The 16930-nt window shown below is 53.8% G+C and overlaps 1 protein-coding gene across 2 annotated transcripts in view; it reads left to right on the top strand.

Annotated features, from left to right (window-relative positions):
- The first annotated feature begins 873 nt into the window (after positions 1-873).
- Positions 874-16930, top strand: part of TOM1 (target of myb1 membrane trafficking protein) — a 41628-nt gene continuing 25571 nt past the window's right edge. The window contains exon 1 of one of the 2 annotated variants that reach the window (XM_059402144.1): positions 874-1076. In XM_059402144.1, the coding sequence (XP_059258127.1) occupies positions 1025-1076 (52 nt within the window). In that variant the 5' untranslated portion in view covers positions 874-1024. The remainder of the gene's footprint in view (positions 1077-16930) is intronic. The other variant, XM_059402145.1, reaches the window with a different exon arrangement.

Raw genomic sequence — 16930 nt, 5'->3', positions numbered from 1 at the left:
ATCTTGGACAACATATGATCAAAAGAAAAAAAAACATAATAGGTCAGATCTGATCTAATATCTGGTTCATAGGAAGGTTGAAGAAGATCTTAGAATCCTAAAACTAGGAAAGGCCTTTGAGATTCTTGAAATTTTTAACTTGGGGTCTACTGCTGTACTTCGGGGACCCCAGAAAGTCCCCGAAGTTTAATTGTATCTCTGCCCTTTTTTCTTCAGAAAGGTTGGTGGTTTTCTTCAAGTTCTCAAAGGAGCCTGTGACCTAAAAAATAAGAAAAGTTATACAGTCCTTGATCTAATTCCAGCATCTGGAGAAAATGGAAGCTCGCGGACCGAATCACACAGTAAATGGTAGAGATGGGTCCCAGGCCCCACTTGTAGCTACATCTAGGTGCTTTCTGCCACTCTGGGCTCTAGCCCATTCCTCGCTGCAGATCACTGGGTTGGTTCTGTGTCAAGGGCTAGCAATCCGCTGATGCCTCCAATTTTAGATAAGTGAATGTGGGGGGCAAGCAACTTGCACTTGCCGCAGGGAGGCGTGGACATCAGATAGGAAGAGCCCTATCAGGGCAGGGAGACAACAGGCCAGACGACGCTGTCAGCGCCATTGTAGTCTGGTGAGGTCACTGGAGTGAGAACTGGTCTGAGCTTGCTACGTAAGCTTATTCGAGTCATTTCCCTGCTCTGACGCCCGGCTGGACAGAAGCGCTCGAGTGGTAGGTCACGCCCTTAAAAAAACACACCGGGGCGTGGCATCTCTAAGCCACGCCCCCAAATCCGCCCCAGGCCTACGCGGTGCGTGGAGTCCACAAACACCGAATGAGTGGCAGTGAGGTCATCGCCCTCCGCCTCCGGGCGCCCTACCCTCCACGTTAGGGGCGGGGCCTGTGGCCAGGCTCGACTCCCTTACGCCCCGCCTCCACGAACGCCTCCTCGCGGACCGTCCGGCACGTCACGTGACAGATCGGCGGCGCTGGCGGTTGCTGTCAGCTGATTCCCCCGGTTGGTGGCTGTGGCAGCCGCGGCGATGGACTTTCTCCTGGGGAACCCGTTCAGCTCTCCGGTGGGACAGCGCATCGGTGAGTCACCAGAGGCCCGTCTAGCCCCGCCGCAGGGCCCCGCACCCGGCCTCGGTCCCCCGGGGCGCCTCCAGGTCTCAAACCACGGTCCCGAGGGAGGTTGGAGGGGAGCGAGGCTAGCGTGTCTCTCCCCGACCTGGCCCCGCCCAGCCTCCCGCCTACCTTGATTGACAAAAGCCGTGGTCCATTAAGAAGTCTCGGCTTGTGATGGATGTCCATTCCAGCCAATAGCTAAAGAGGGAGGGCGGGTCCGGGCGGCCGCGGCTCAGCCAATGAGTGGCTGCTGGGGTCGTGAATCCAGGGAGAAAGTTTTGGGGGTGGAAGGGGCTGCTTAGTTTTACCGTTTGGGGGCCCCTGGCCTGTGTCCCTTGTCGCCTCCCCAGCCCGGGTCGTGGCGCCTGGGCTCTTGCCCACTCCCTCCTGGCTCTCCGGGCTCTCGGGACACGGAATACCGGAGAAGGGCTCTAAGTCCGTTCTCTCAGGACCAGGAGACCAGGGCTTGGCGTCTGGACTGGCGACTTGAGGGGACCCGGCCAGGCCACCCTGCTGCGCCCGGGGCCCGGCCAGACGCTGGCGAACCTGCCAGACCAGCAGCAGGTCGACCGCACGGTCACAGACTCCCCGAGCTGGCAGCGACCTCAAGAACACCTGATTCTGCCTCTCTGTTTCTCGGTGGCCGGGTGGGCCAAGCAGCCTGGCCCGAGGCACAGGCTCACTTAGAGCCCAGATCCTGACTACCCTGCCCTCTGCGGACGGGAGACTTACTAGCTCTGTGACGTTGCTTCTTTGCTTCCTCACCTGTAATTAAGGGTATATTAATGGTCCCTGCTTTTGTGGGGTTGTTGTGAAGGTTCAACGCGTTAATAGTTGTGAGGTACTTAGAACCGTGCCTGGCACAAGGCCTTGCTATATAAAATAAAGTGGTAATACTCATCCTCTGTTACTGAGGTACCAAATGAGGGTGGGGAATCTGGAAATAGCTGAGCAGTGGATGTCACAGGTCCTCCTTGCTGTGCACCAACAGGGGGAAGAACCACAGGCCCTGGCCCAAACGGCTAACACTTCCCCAAGGGCAGTCTGAACGGGCCGCTGGAATTAGGAAACTGTGGCCAGTACTGTGAAATTCTTCCTTCATCCTCCTGATGGCCGTTAGTGTTCAGTCCAGACTAGGAAAATTGGAACTTTGAGACATTCTCTCCATTCTTACTATCTTGGAAGCCAAACCCACTTCACTGTCAACCCAGCTCTGCGACATAATTGGCACCACGGCTGTCTGTGGCTCTTCTGAGATTTTGTAATCAAATTTATCCAAGAGAGGGGTGGAAGTCCAGGATTTCTTTACAGGCCAGAAAGCTCCTGGACCAGAGAGGGGAAGCTGCCCTCTGAGGAACACCCTGCCGCTCCCGGCCACACACACCCAGCAATGAGTCATTGTTTTGGAGCTGAAAAGAGAACACAGCTCTCCCCTCATCTTTATTTCTCCAAAAACAGATACCACTGCTTTCATCACATGCCAACTTTGAGACTTCTTACTTTAAAAAAAAAAGAAATCTGATCTTCAAAGTCAGCCACATTGTCCGAACCTTTCTAGAGAAGCTCACCTGGGCTCTGGGCCTGAGCTTGTCAAAGAAAAGAGTTTCTCTTCTTATCCTGAGGGTTGCCTGCCTGACACAAGAAATAGTCTGCCCAGAGAAAATACTACTGTTATGATAGCTTAGAGCCCAAACCAAATTTTACTACTGAAAGGGTCCTTACCCTGGGGGTCTTCTAACTCAGGGTTCTACTCAAAATACCCTGGAAGACTTGTTAAAGACAGAGTTTCTGACTCTGTAGGTCTGGAGTGAGCCCTACAATATGCATTACTAACAAATTTCCAGGAGATGCTAATGCCACTGGATTGGAAACCACATGTTGGAAAGCTCCATTCTAGCCCATCCCCTTCATTTTCTGCAGGAGAAGACTCTGACTCGCCCAGGCCCCCGGTGAATTGGTAGTGAAGCTGTGATGAACCCCCTAGAACCCATGAGATTTGAACCAAAGCTGAAGAGGCTCTAAAAGTAGAATTAAATGAAGAATCGCTGCCATTTGAGTAAATGCCTTTGGTATTCCATATGTTTCTTTTAGAGAAAGAGAGGGAAGGACTGCTGATTGGCGGTGATGGTTGGTGACCTAGTAGTTCTATAAACCGGAGGAGGAAAAGAACCTCCAGGCTGCCACCTCCATCCCCTTATTGTGAGTAGGGCCGTGTAGAGGTGACATCCCCGAGCACAGCGAGTGCCGGTGATGCTTATCAGGGGTGAGTGTCACTCAACTCACAAAGCCCTCCTCCTCCCATGCACCCAAGCACCTTGGTGTTTGTCGCTCCCTCTGCCCGGGGGCCTGCTCCAGTGTGCCTCCTTCAAGGCTCAGGCATTGTCCCCTCCTCCTCTCCTGCCTGCTTCAGATCCAGCCATTGCTTTCGTGCCCTTGCATCTCCCCCGCTCCTTGGGCTTCCTCACTCTCTGCCTTTGGGCTCTGAGGCTCCACTGCCGCCCCTCCGGGTGTGGTGAGAATGAAGCAGGCCACTCCCTCTCCCACAAGAGCGCCTGGCACATTGTGAGTGTGCGGGAAACATTAGATCTTGCTGTCCTCATCGTTGTGTTTATCATTTTCACCATCGCACGCTGACAGAGCAGTGGCCCATGCTGTAGTACTTGTGTGTCTGGGTGTCCCCAGCTAGACTGAATTTCCTGAGAGCAGGGACTGGACCTCACTGGTCAGGACCTATGCCACCGGCATGGCCCCTGGCCCCATAGTAGGAGGGAAGAAAAGAGAAAAAGAATAACATCTTGGGAGCAAATACCATGCACCAGGGACCATGTCTGGTTATTAACATGGTTATTAACAGTTGGTTAAGCAACTGCCTTCGGTTCAGGTCATGATCCTGGGGTCCTGGGTTCGAATCCCTCATCGGGCTCCCCCTGCTCTGTGGGGAGCCTGCTTCTTCTCCCTCTGCCAGCCACTCCTCCTGCTTGGGGTCGCTCTATCTCTCTCTCTCTCTGGGTCAAATAAATAAATAAAATCTTTTGAAAAAAACAAAACATTCACAGTGATACTGTAGGTTTTGCTGTTTTTTCCATTTCACAAAAGTAAGTGTGAGGGAACATAGCATTTCACAGTTGCTTGGGGTCGGGATCCAGAGCCTCCATCCTCTCCTAACCCTTGCCAGGCTGTATCTGGCTGATCAGTGCGTATTCGGAATTTATATTAGTCCAGCCCTCCAAGTGCCACAGTTACTGCTCTACCCACAGATTAGCTTTGCTGATTAGGACCTACGTGAGTCTGTGCACATTGCTGGGTCACTCAGCCTTATCATTCGGTAGGAGAGCTTCCGGAGCAGCAGCCTGTGGCTGAGAGGATTCCAGATCATTAGTGTGAAGTGGTGTTGACACAGCTCTCTCCTTGCAAGGATTTCAAAACCCTTTCCAGTATCCCCGAAGGACAGATCCTATGGGTTGTTTTATAGACAGATGTCAGAAGGCAACCCAAGAAGCCCATTGCCCATTTCTGACCGTCAGCTCCTCCCTGGCACTTTGAGTCAGAGACCCAGCTGACTCAGAAAGCATGCCATGTGCACCAGATGCTGTCAACATTGGTTGTCCTCGAGGACCAGCCCCCGGTGCTTGAGCTGGAGGTGGTGGTTGCTGGACATGCCAGGGAGCTCCGAGCCTAAGCCGAGCCCTGGGATGGACGGGAGAGGGGCTGAAGGTAGGCAGAACTGCCCTTGGATCCACAAAGGCCAAGCCAGGGGAGCTACAGGGAGGAATCGTAGAGGGGGGACCCCAGGTGTTAGTAGAGAGAACACCTGCGGCCTTCTGGAGGGCCATTTTGGGAGAGATGACCTGGAAGCCAGACTCACTGCTCAAGCAATGTCGAGGGAACAGCAAACTGGGAGGCAGGAGACCTGGGCCCAGCTCCAGTTCCACTCCTAACTGTGGCATGTCCCCTCACCATTGCCCATAGCCTGTGTGCAACATGCTACCTCCGTTCTCCCTCTACTTCAGAGCACCAAGGAGGAACAGCCAAGGGGACGGATGAGCACAGGGAAGGACAGGCACTGGAGGGAAGAAGGAACTAACGACCTGGAGAGCAGTGGTAGAACGGCTCCGTAGACTTGGAGGGCAGAGAACGACGTCAGCGGCGTGGAACTGGGGGTCTGCACACGCAGCCCTCGCCCCTTGCATTGCTGCTAGAGGGTGAAGGTAGAGGCCGGACGGAGGGAGGCTGTCAGGAGGATTCCCACAGTGGCTGCCAGGAGCAACTAGCCCATTATCCACAAACTTTCTGGAAGGGGCTGGAAAGTAAATGTCTACAGTTCTGTGGGCTGGTGGACCCTGTTGTGACCACTGAGCTCTGCCATTGTAACAGAAAAGCAGCACAGACCATGTGCAGGCGAATAGGCATGGCTGTGCTCCAGTCAGATTGTGGGCACTAAAATGTGAATTTCATATGTCATGAAGTAATACTCTTTGGATTTGTTTTTAGCCATTTAAAAATGTGAAAACCATTGTTAACTTGTGGGCCATACAAAAGCAGACTTAACTGGCCCGTGCGTTCATGGTTCGCTGATCTGGATCAGACCAGCTGGCCAGATGTAGAATGATGGAAGGCGTGTTCCCCAGAGTAGGGTCCCGGAGAACCCCACCTCATGGATGCCCAAGGTTGTTCCTGTCCTGGGCCTCTCAAGTCTGAATCCCTCCTACTTCCCACAGTGTGCCCAGCTGGTGGGGGGGCTCAGGTCTTGGGTCTTAAAGCTCTGAGTCCCTGATCTGTAAGTGCTGGAGCCAACTTAATCCACGTCTCTGTCCGGACGACAACAGGGAACAATGTCTAGAAAGGGCTTTGGGTCAACCGGCTGTGTGGTGCGCGTGGTTAGGCATCCAAGATGAGCCTTGAGTGCCATCGAATGGTCTGAGTCCTGGCTCAGCCTCCACCAGCTTTGTTACCTGGGGCAAGTTACAGAACCTCCATGGCCTTCAGTGTCACAGCTGTGAAACAAGAATGTTTTACACAGTACCCCTCGGGATTGCCATTTGGCCGTGTTGGGCGGCACGCAGCCCCATGCCTGCCAGACTGTAAGAGTCCGTAGCTGTTAGCTGCTGTGATTTCTTTACTGGCGTTACCATCGTTGCTGGGGCATAGTGTAAATTCGTGGCAGAGCCAAGGTTTCAACCCACGGCTGTGGCCCCAGTGCAGCTCCCCTGTTGGCCGTGCTGTCCCTGGGCAATGAGCAGTCACTGGCTGATGGCAGCCACATTCCTAGGTCGGGTTTCAGGCTGTGGGGTGGATCCCATTCTTCCTTGGGAATTAAGGCCTCTGCCTGACCCTGGGGATAGAACTGGTGAATAGGTTTTATTCCCTCACTGAGCTCAAAGAAATAAGAGTCAAGTGCCGGATTTCCGCTCTTCTGGTTTTAGAAAAAAACCCAAACAAACAAAACCTTCAGTGTCTTCTAATTAGCATGGGGCCACCCCCCCTCCCATGAGAAACAGGGATGAAGGACAAGTTAACTCTTTACCACCTTACCAAGGAGGTCTAGGCCAGCACCCCGCAGGCTTCTGTCCCTCATGCACCACCTTTGTGATTTATGTCTGACCTGTGTCACCTTTCATTTTATTTTCATAGTGTTTTCCTTTTACTGGCTTGCCACTTTTAAGATTTTTTTTTTTTTATTTGACAGGGGGAGAGATCACAAGTAGAGCAGCAGGCAGAGACGGGGGGAAGCAGGCTCCCCGCTGAGCAGAGAGAGCCCGATGTGGGGCTCGATCCCAGGACCCCGAGACCACGACCTGAGCCAAAGGCAGAGGCTTCAATGCACTGAGCCACGCAGGCACCGCAGGCTCGCCACTTTTAATATGACCTCATCCTGTGTAATTCTATCCGTGAAATCATGAAGGAATTCACATTTATTTTTCTCTTCCACATTAAAGTAACTGTGCACCTCTAAAAATGTCCACGTTTGCCCCTGAGCCCACTTAATGTATGCTGTGTGGCGCTATTGGTCACTCTGATGACAGCAGTCTGAACAAGGTCAGAACTTGGATCCTGCCTCAGAAGATCCGGTGTCAGTACCAGCTCTGCCCTTTCCCCGCCCTTTCTGTGCGTCCCCCAGGCAAATGACAAAAGCTTTGAGAGACTCCTGCCTCCGCAAACATGGGGAAGCACACTGAAAAGCACTAGGGAGAGCCAAACTGCCTTGTAAGATCCATGGCGAGGAGCTGGGCTTTGCTCCTGATGGAGGAGGAGGGAAGGGGAGAGCCAGGGACGAGGGTGAGAGAAGGAGAGAACAGAATCCTCCAGACTACATGAGGCTCAGACCCACAGAACCTAAGAAGTGACAGAGGTGGCCCCTGCTCAATGGCAACTTGTTTGCATTGATGTGGTATAAACTCTGGGGTGGTTAGCTTTATATGTCAACTTGGCTGGGCCATGGTATCCACAGATACTTGGTCAAACATTATTCTAGATGTTTCTGTGAAGGTATTTTTCAAATGAGGTCAGTAGACTTTGAGTAAAGCAGATTCTTCTCCATAGTGTGGGTGGGCCTCGTCTAACAAAGTGACGGTTTTAATAGAAGAAAGGCTGGCCTCCCCAGATGAGAGAATTCCACCAGCAGACAGCCTTTGGACTCGAGCTGCCTTTGTTCCCTGGGTGTTCAGCCTGCTGGCCTGCCCTGCAGACTTTGACCTTGCCCAGCCTCCACACTCAACTGGAGCCAATCCAGTAAAATAAATTTCTCTCAGTAGGTAAAAAGAGGTGAGAGGAAGGACTGAGGGAGGGGAGAGGGTGTCGTCAGGAAGGTCTTTTACACTCACAGAAGAAGGGAAAAGAATGTCCCAGGCACCTTGGCCAGCCATGTCAAACTTCTGCTTTCACGGCCTTGCTCCTTCGTACGGGACAGTTTTACCAAACCGTCTTCCTCGTAACTGAAGCTGTTCTTCAGTTAGCTGCTATAGTTAGCTACGTGAACTTCAAAATTGCGGGTTGCAGAAGTAATGCCCTCGGTAAGGTATTTTAGAGTTCCTCTTGTGGCCTGTGGTTACAGAAAGGCAGGAGAGAGGGAGCCAGCGTTTTGAGGAAGGACGGCTCAGCAGCTTAGGAAACTGGTAGAACTTTCCATGCTGGGTCTGAGAGACTTGCTCATTTGGGGCGAAGGCCTCGAGACAGTTTGCTGGCCGAGAAGAAATGGCTTCTCTATATATGTGATTTAAAAATCTCATTTGTTTGGGGCGCCTGGGTGGCTCAGTCGGTTAAGCATCCATCTCTTGATCTCAGCGCCGGTCTTGCTCTCAGGGTCATGAGTTCAAGCCCCATGTTGGGCTCCATGCTGGATGTAGAGCCTACTTTAAAAAAAAATCTATTTTGTGGAGTGTTTAAATTTTCAAACTTTTTTTATTGGTATTTTGGTAGTCGATAACATTTGTTTTCATGACCAGTGTGCGTGAGGCAGGATACTCACACTTGAAATGCATTCTCTTATTTCCTCCTCACACGGCCCTGGAAGGCAACTGTTTACTTTATCCCCATTCTGCAGGGGACAAACTGAGGTACAGAGAGTTTAAGGAATTCAGTCAGGATAGGGGTGCCTGGCTGGCTCAGTCGGTAGTACAGGCAATACTTGATCTTGGGGTCATGAGTTCGAGCCCTCGTCAGGGGTAGAGTTTACTAATTAGTAAATAAATGACTAAATATTCTTTTAAAGAAAGGGGAATTCATTCAGGCTCCCACAGCCAGTAAGTCACGACTTAAAGTGGGATTCGTCTTTGTCCAGATCCCACTCTTTTTTCGCCGCATTGCTTCCCCTTAGAATTAAAAGGAGGGTGCTGGGTTTCCTTTTGAGTGAAAATGTCTGGATCCATCTAGAATGATTTTGTTTGTAATGGCTCTTTCTGTAGTTCTCCCCCACCCCACCCCCATTAGCATATTGGTTTCATCCTCATACTTGTCACTTGTCCCTGTGTGGCAGGAGGCTCAGGTGAACGGGCCAGCCACCCTGCCCCTCTTACCAGGGGAGCAGAACCTTGCTCAGAAGCTGGCTAGACCTGCATCACCTGGCCACTTCTAGCTGCGGGGAGACTAGAAAAGCTGTAGCCGGTGGAGAGTGAGTGCCTTCCACAAGGACAAATTCTGTAGGAGTCAGCTCCACAGGGTGGAATTAATAAATATCTAACAAAGTCATAGAATGTGTTAATACAAATACAGTATCCAGTGTGGGCAGCTGAGTGAGTTCGCTTGCTGCATTTCCAAAAGGACTCTGAGCTGGCCTGCATCCCAGTGGGATGGGTCAGAATGGCAGGGCTCTAGAGATCACATCTAGGATGGCAGGGTCACAGGAACTGAAGACGATAGTGTAGAGGACAGATTAAAGGGGGACATGGTACTTTTTAAAAATATTGAAAGGAGAGGCGCTTGGCTGGCTTAGTTGGTTAAGCCTCCGGCTGTTGATTTTGGCTCAGGTCATGATCTCAGGGTTATGAGATCGAGCCCTGTGTTGGGCTCCTCAGAGTTCACTGGAGGGTCTCCCTCTCATCCCTCTGCCCCTCCCCCTGCTCAGGCACCGAGCTCATTCTCTAAAACAAATTCTTTTTTTTTTTTTTTTTAAGATTTTATTTATATATTTGACAGAGAGAGAGCACAAGCAGGCAGAGAAGCATGCAGAGGGAGAGGGAGAAGCAGGCAGCCTGACACGGGACCCGATCCCAGGATCCTGGGATCATGACTTGAGCCGAAAGCAGTCACCTAACCAACTGAGCCACCCAGGCCCCCACAAATCTTTTCAAAAAGTAGTCAAAAGGGCACCTGGGTGGCTCAGTGGGTTAAAGCCTCTGCCTTCGGCTCAGGTCATGATCTCAGGGTCCTGGGATGGAGCCCTGCATCCGGCTCGCTGCTCAGCAGGGAGCCTGCTTCCTCCTCTCTTTGCCTGCCTCTCTGCCTACTTGTGATCTCTGTCTGTCAAATAAATAAATAAAATCTTTAAAAAAAAAAAAAAAGTAGTCAAAGGACTGCCAATTGGGAGAAAGATTAGATTCTACACAATAGCTTCTAAGGGATCAATGGAGGTGGAAGGGGGGTGGGGAGTATTACATTTAAATTAAAGTGTGACAAAGGTTTATTATCCCGGTGTGTGTGACCTCATCCTTCATTCAGTTAGTTATTCAGAAACATGAACCACAGGTTTATCAGGGGCCGGGTCTCGTCTGATGTACCAAATTCCTGAGTGGTGATAATCTCCACCCTTGAGCTCACATGCCTAATGGGAGAGACAGAAACAAAGAAATCAGTTCTGCAGTTCTTTCAGCAGCCCCACCAAGCAGAATTGAACAGTTGGGGCCTGTGAAAATGCTGTTGGCCCCAGGAGGGAAGGAGCCCGCCCTCCAGTGGGTCCAGGAAGGCCCCATGTGGTGAGCTGACCTTGAGCTAGACTCAGGAGCACGATTGAAGGTGGGGAGACAGGCAGGAGCACATTCCTGGAAGGTGGGCCCGCTCGCAGCACAGAGCCCCGAAGGAGCAGGACCTCGGGGTGTGGACAGAAGGCCTGGGTTGGGTCTCCACCCCGAGTCCTGCCTGCCTAGCCCTGGGGCGGCCCAGCTTAGCTCAGGTCCCACAGCTGAGTTTGGTTTGAAGTTGCAGGGTTGGGGTGTGCACAACAGTGTCTTTAAACATCCAAGGTGTTTGTCCTGAGCTTATCACCACCTGGGCTCAAGCTACAGGCACCACGTTCCCTCGCTAGCCTCCCAGAAGGGAGGAAAGGAGAAGGGGGAGAAAAGGCTTTCTCCGCCGTGAGGTGCGCCTCTGTGTTCCGGAAGGGATGCATCTCCCCACCACAGTCTGGAAGACAGCCCCCTGCCCCCCAGGGACCAGAACAGGGTGGCTCGCCCACTTCTGGAGCAGGTGCTGCAAAGGGGAACAGTACTGGCGTCCAGAGCGGGGAGGGGAGGGCGACTGCTGGGTAGACTGCACAGTCTCTGCCGCCGGGGGTCTTGGCACAGGTCCGCGCCTGCCTTGGGGCTGGGCCATCCTGGGCCGCTGGCTGACTTCCCTCTATCTCAGCAGCCTCGCCTTTCTCCTCCGGCTGCCTCCCTCCCCCTGGATTTTCTCCCTCCCTCGGGTCACTTGTCCCCAGTGCCTGAGACTGGCCTGCAAGCCCCTCTTTCTCCTCCTCTTCCCGACATCCTCCATGACTCGTCATGGATTCACTCACTCAGCAAGTGCCTTTGCTCTCCCGAGAACCTTCTTTCCCCCCTGCCCAGCCCGGCACCTTGTGCTCTGTGCTCAGCTCAGACCTTCCCTATTCCCTCTGCGGGTGTTCAGCATGTCTTCTGGCTCTCCAGCACCCCGAGCTGGCCTCCGTCATGTCACTAAGCTCTGAAAGCGTTTGTCCAGCTGTCATCCGTGACCACTTTAGGACCAGGGTTCTGTTCATCTTTGCCTCTCTAGCACCTGCCACAGAGGGACAGATAATACGGCTCCAAGAATGTCATGGGAGGGCAAAAAGGTGGATGTGAGGGAGATGGGCTGGAAGAAGGTGAGGAGAAAGCAAGTCGAAGGGAGGGGGAGTGGGCTAAGGGGCGCCAGGCAGGGGATGGAGGCAGATGCGGATGGGTGGGGACTAGGGAAGTGAACAGAGGGCGGGTGTTACTGACCGCAGATTCCAAACATCAGATCGTTTCACTCATAAATATTTCAGTGTATCTCTATAAGGTAGGGAATAGGATTCTTATTTAAAAACAAACAAACAGGGGCGCCTGGGTGGCTCAGTGGGTTAAGCCTCTGCCTTTGGCTGAGGTCATGGTCTCAGGGTCCTGGGATGGAGCCCGGCATCGGGCTCCCTGCTCCGTGGGGAGCCTGCTTCCCCCCCACCCCCTGCCTGCTGCTCTGCCTGCCTGATCTCTCTCTGTCAAATAAATAAACAAAATCTTTAAAAAAATAAAAATTAAAAATTAAATATAGAAACAAACAAGCCGTAGTCACAGTACCAGTATATAAAAGTATATATATGTGTGTGTGTGTGTTTTAACAGTAAAGCCTGGAAGGAAGTCCGCAGAGGGATCGCTGGCTCCTTCGGGAGGCATCAGCGGGTGGTGTTTCCAGTGGAAAGATGGTCAGACATGCGAGCCGACCCGCCACGTCATTGTTTTTTCACAAGCAGCTGACTCCGGCTGCGTCTTTCCCCACCAGGTCTGGAGCCTGCCCCAGACTGGGTCGTAGCCTAGGGTGAGGACAGGTCTGCGGTTGTCATTGGCCTTGAAGGCCATCCCCCACTGCTTACAAGCCACATTTCATTGAACCTAAGACACCACGGAGAATGAAAAGAAAAAAACTGCCCCAGCTGAGCTGTCAGGCCATCATTTGTAAGAGCCACCCCGATATGAGAGGGGTTCAAAGTGGAAAGGGGGAAGGGAGCTTACAGACGCAGAAATACAGTGTGTGGTACCTGGGCAGGTGGGGCCGGGAGGGAGGGGCGGGGACTCAGCCGAGCCGAGCAGCAAGACGGTCTGAGGGCCAGGCCGTTGGCCTTCCGCAAACACAGAAGGAGCCGCTAGTCTTGGCCCAGCAGAGGTAAGGCCTTGAAGGGCCCGAGCAGAGTGAGAGGCGCAGGGGTTCAGAGCCCCGTGCTCCTCGCCTTCCGGGCAGGGGACCTCAGCTGCCCCCTCCGTGGTAGGGACTGTGGGGAGGTGACCTGAGAGGAGGCCTCCTGAGCAGCTTGCACAAGCTGACATTCAGTGAATGCCAGTCATTTTGTCACTATTACTCCTGCTGTTACTGTCACCCTATGGGATGATGGTCCAGGTCACAGTGACACAGTCCACCCCGTTGGCTGATACACTGAGGAGCTGGCACTGGGGTTTGGGCCTTAAAAAATGAGCCGGGATTAGCCGGCTCATCTCCTTTCTGTTGGCATGTGAGATCTCATACCTTGTCTTAGCTCAGCGCCCTGTCTTTTCTGTCATATCCCTTGCACCTTTGCGATGCCGATTGTGACCTCCCACTGGACCGTGAATGTGCTGAGGGCAGGAGCTGCTTGGTTTTGCTCAGCAGAATCTCCCGGGTGCCTGGATGACAGCAAGCGCTGAGTATGTTCTAGAGGCACAGAAGGTAGTGGTGAAGAGTATGGATTTGGTAACCAGAACTCGCTGAGTCTGAATCTCTGCTCTGCAGTATATAAGCTGTGTGACCATGGGCAAGTCATTGACCTCTCTGTGCTCCTTAGTTTACTCATCCTCTTAAGGGCATGGTGAGGGGTTTGTACCAAGTGCTGTGTCCCATACATGGTGTCCATTACTGGTGGTGATGGTTGTCATCGTCACCTGTGACACAGGTGCCTGACCAAATGGAAGAAAGACATGCCGGGCACAAGCAAAAACAAGGCCCCAAAGGGAGGAGAAGACAGCCAGCTGTGGCGGAGGTCAGTCCCACATGTCCCTCTCTGCCCTGAAGAGTTCAGGTTTTTGACCCCCAGGCAGTTGAGGGCGTGAGGGAATCCTGGACAGTTTTTAGATAGGAGAAAGTACTAGCTGGGTTTACATTTGAAAAAAAAAGTGTGGCGGTGACGTCCAGGCCTGGGGGAGGTGACAGGTCCTGACTGAAATCTTTCACAGTGATGACAGAACTGGGGACAACTCAGAGATGCCTTGAGCAGCTGGAATTCCCAGATTTGGTGATGGTGACTGTTGGAACATGCAGGGTGGTGGGGAGAAGGCTCTAGGCCACTCCCCTCAAGGCTGACGTGGGAGCAAACGGTCAGCGGGCTTAGAGTGCATGGCACAAAGCCGCCGCAGACGCGGACTTCTCCAAAGCAGTTGAAGAAGCCACAGAGGCCACTGTCTTCAGCTGTTCGGAGCCCTCCCAGGAATGAGCAGGCTGGGACCAGGGGCCCAGAGCTGGCATGTCTCTGGGGTCACTCTTGCCTGCTCTCAGCCCAGGTCATTGCCACAGTGCTTAGCAGTACTTGGGGTTGCTCTTTGCCTGATGTCGTGCATGCATTGTGTGGCTGAAAAGTAGCAGCACCTATAAGGCAGGCCGTGGGTCTCCGAGGGGAGAAAACAGAGACTACGCCGGCCCCAGATGGCAGCTCCGCAGCCTGAACCCCAGCAGGGGTTTGCAGGGCCTGGCATCCTCAGGAGCTGGGGACAGGAGCCCCACAGCTGCCCGGGACGTGGACGGTCACCACCCACCGCCCAGAGGGCGGGAAGCCGGTTATTCTTCTGGAACTGGTCACCACTGCCAGTATTTTTCTTCCTTGTTTCCAAAATAGCGAGCTGGGTTACTTTTGTGGTTGAAAACAAAAACAAAACGGATATCCCCAGATTCCTGTGGGTTTAAATTTCTGCTTTTATGGAGTATGCCGACCCCGTGGAAATGTTCATTAAGGAAGTCTGAAAAGTCTCCCACACCTGCAGGGAGTTGGCTGCTCTGGACACATTGTTCTTCTGCTGAGATGGCCGGGGTGGGTCTTGTGTCCCCTCTGCCACTTCCTCCTCTTCCTTTCCCTGTTTAGGCTGACAGACAGCACACCCCCACCGCCCCACCCCCTAGCAGACTGTTCTGGGCATGGCTCTGCCCACTGCTGGCAGTCAGGCCTGGAGAACTGTCAGCCCCGTGGGGCCGGGCTCAGACCTGGTGCTCTGGGTCCGCCCACCCCTGCCTGACTCCCTGCCTCGGCCTTCCTCTGCCTCATACATACCCCAGCTGCCCCTCACCAGCAAGCCTATGGTTCTAGAATGACCCGAATCCCTTCTAAAACCGTGCTGATCCTCCCCCCCCCAGGAGAAGAGAGGTGCCCCTCATTTTCAGAGGTCGCCAGGAGGGTCTAGTTGAGGAAAGAGGCCTGCTGGTAAAGCCAGGGATCCAGGAGGAGGGGGCAGGAGGACGCCTGCCCTCCTGGGGTGGCAGAGCTCCCTTCCCCCCGAGGACCACTGTGGGACCTCACTGCATCTCTGTTCCCTCGTCAGCTAGATGAGGGCCGTGATGCACACCGTGTGGCGTCGGGAGGATTCACCTATGTTCGTATATCAGCAGCCAGCTGGGCATTTAAAGCACGGTTGCCAAGGAAGGGCGTGTGGGCCGATCCTGGGGTTCGGGAGCCTTCGGAGGACTGGGGGCATGGGAGGAACAGGGTCACTTCCAGGTTTCAGAAAGGTCAGTCCTGGGTAGCAGGGGGCATGGAGGGGAAGGAGCGAGGCAGGAGGGGCCGAGGCAGTGCCCTCTGCTGGCCAGGCAGAGACAGATGGCAAGGCGAGAAGGGATCCGGTAGGTTAGACTCAGGAGCCGGAGTGGCCAGAGCATTGTGGCCGGAGGCCACGGATGACTGTCCTCTGGCCCACATGACTGGGGGTCGCGGAGCTGTGGTTTCTGAAGGAGCAGCACGTTCCACGTACTTGATAAGCCGCTCTCCCCCAGACTCTCCAGAATGGAGCTTGGCTCCCTCTGCCCAGAGAGGCACTTGTCCCGCTCTCTTCGGTTCTTCCCACATGGCGCAGTAAGTGTGTAGTCCCCAAGGGTGGGGAGTGAGACAGAGACACAAAGAAGCCACACTCAGGCATCATTGTGGCATTAAGGCGCCCACCTTTCAGCCCTTTTAAAGGAACCCTTCTTCATCCCCTCCCGCAGCCATAGTCTAGGGAGAAGAGCACCCCGCACTGCCACTGGGTCCCTCCCTGGGTGCCCCAGCGGCCTGGCTTGTGCCCTGAGCCCCCCCTAGCATCCATCTGTCTGCAGGACCTAAGGTAGAACCGAGGCCAGGCCAGTTTCAAAACTGACGTCACAGAAGCCACAGCTTTAGGAAGCTGACTGCCAGCCCAGCCCCGGCGTGGTCCTGCGGGATGGGCCTGCCTGCCTGGTCACGGGGCCTGGGCTCAGAGGAGGCCTCAGCCCCTCAGGGCACCATAGGGAGGGAACCGCATGTGTCTGGTCCACCGTTGCTTCCATCCCCGGTGCCTAGAGCAGGCCTGATGCAGGAGGAGCTGTACAGCAAGTGAGGGGTCCCTTCACCCCCATCAGAACCTCAGCTGTCGGTGTGAACAGAGCCAGAGGGCCTCCCGTGCAGGGCGGCTGTACAGTCACGCGGGACAGCAAGCCGCACGTGCCTGCTCCCTCGGGTGCTGTTGGTAGATGGGTGACGGCACCATGCTGGCGGGGCACTGCCTGCAGGGCCAGGTGCGGGAGCCAGAGGAGACGGCTGTGACAGAGGGGGACTTGGAGAGTGCCCAGCGTCAGGACACCCAGGGTCTTACTCCCTGAACCTTAAAACATTCACCTGGGATCCTGGGATCAAGTCCCATATTGGGCTCCCTCCCCCACGGGGAGCTGGCTTCTCCCTCTGCCTCTGCTCCCCCTGCTTGTACACACTCACTCTCTCTGTGTCAAATAAAAAAATCTTAACACACACACACACACACATAAAATACACGCACATAAGATACACACACATGCACACATACACACACATTGACCAGCCCTGTCTTGTCCCAGAGTTCTAACTAGGGTACAGTTGTGCCAGTCAGGGGTGATTTGTGTGATAGAATATTGGCCCCAAAAAGCAGGGGACCAGACTGTCTGTGCTGTGGTGGAGCTTATTTAATGGGGCGCCTGGAGGGCTCAAGCCTCCCGACTCCTGATCTCAGCTCAGGTCTGATCTCAGGGTTGTGAGTTCAGGCCCCATGTTGGGCTCCACACTGGGTGTGAAACCTACTTAAAAACAAACAGGGCTGCCTGAGGATGGATTCTAGAAGAGCTCAGAGGGGAGTGACCCTGGTCTTGAGAGCTCAAGAATGTTGGAGCTGACTGGCCCGGACATCTTTTTTTTTTTTTTTTTT

Source organism: Mustela nigripes, chromosome 6 (genome assembly GCF_022355385.1).
Source record: "Mustela nigripes isolate SB6536 chromosome 6, MUSNIG.SB6536, whole genome shotgun sequence".
Classification (NCBI taxonomy): Eukaryota; Metazoa; Chordata; class Mammalia; order Carnivora; family Mustelidae; genus Mustela; species Mustela nigripes.
Note: the sequence above shows the minus strand (reverse complement) of the source record. Positions and strands in the feature narration are given on the sequence as shown.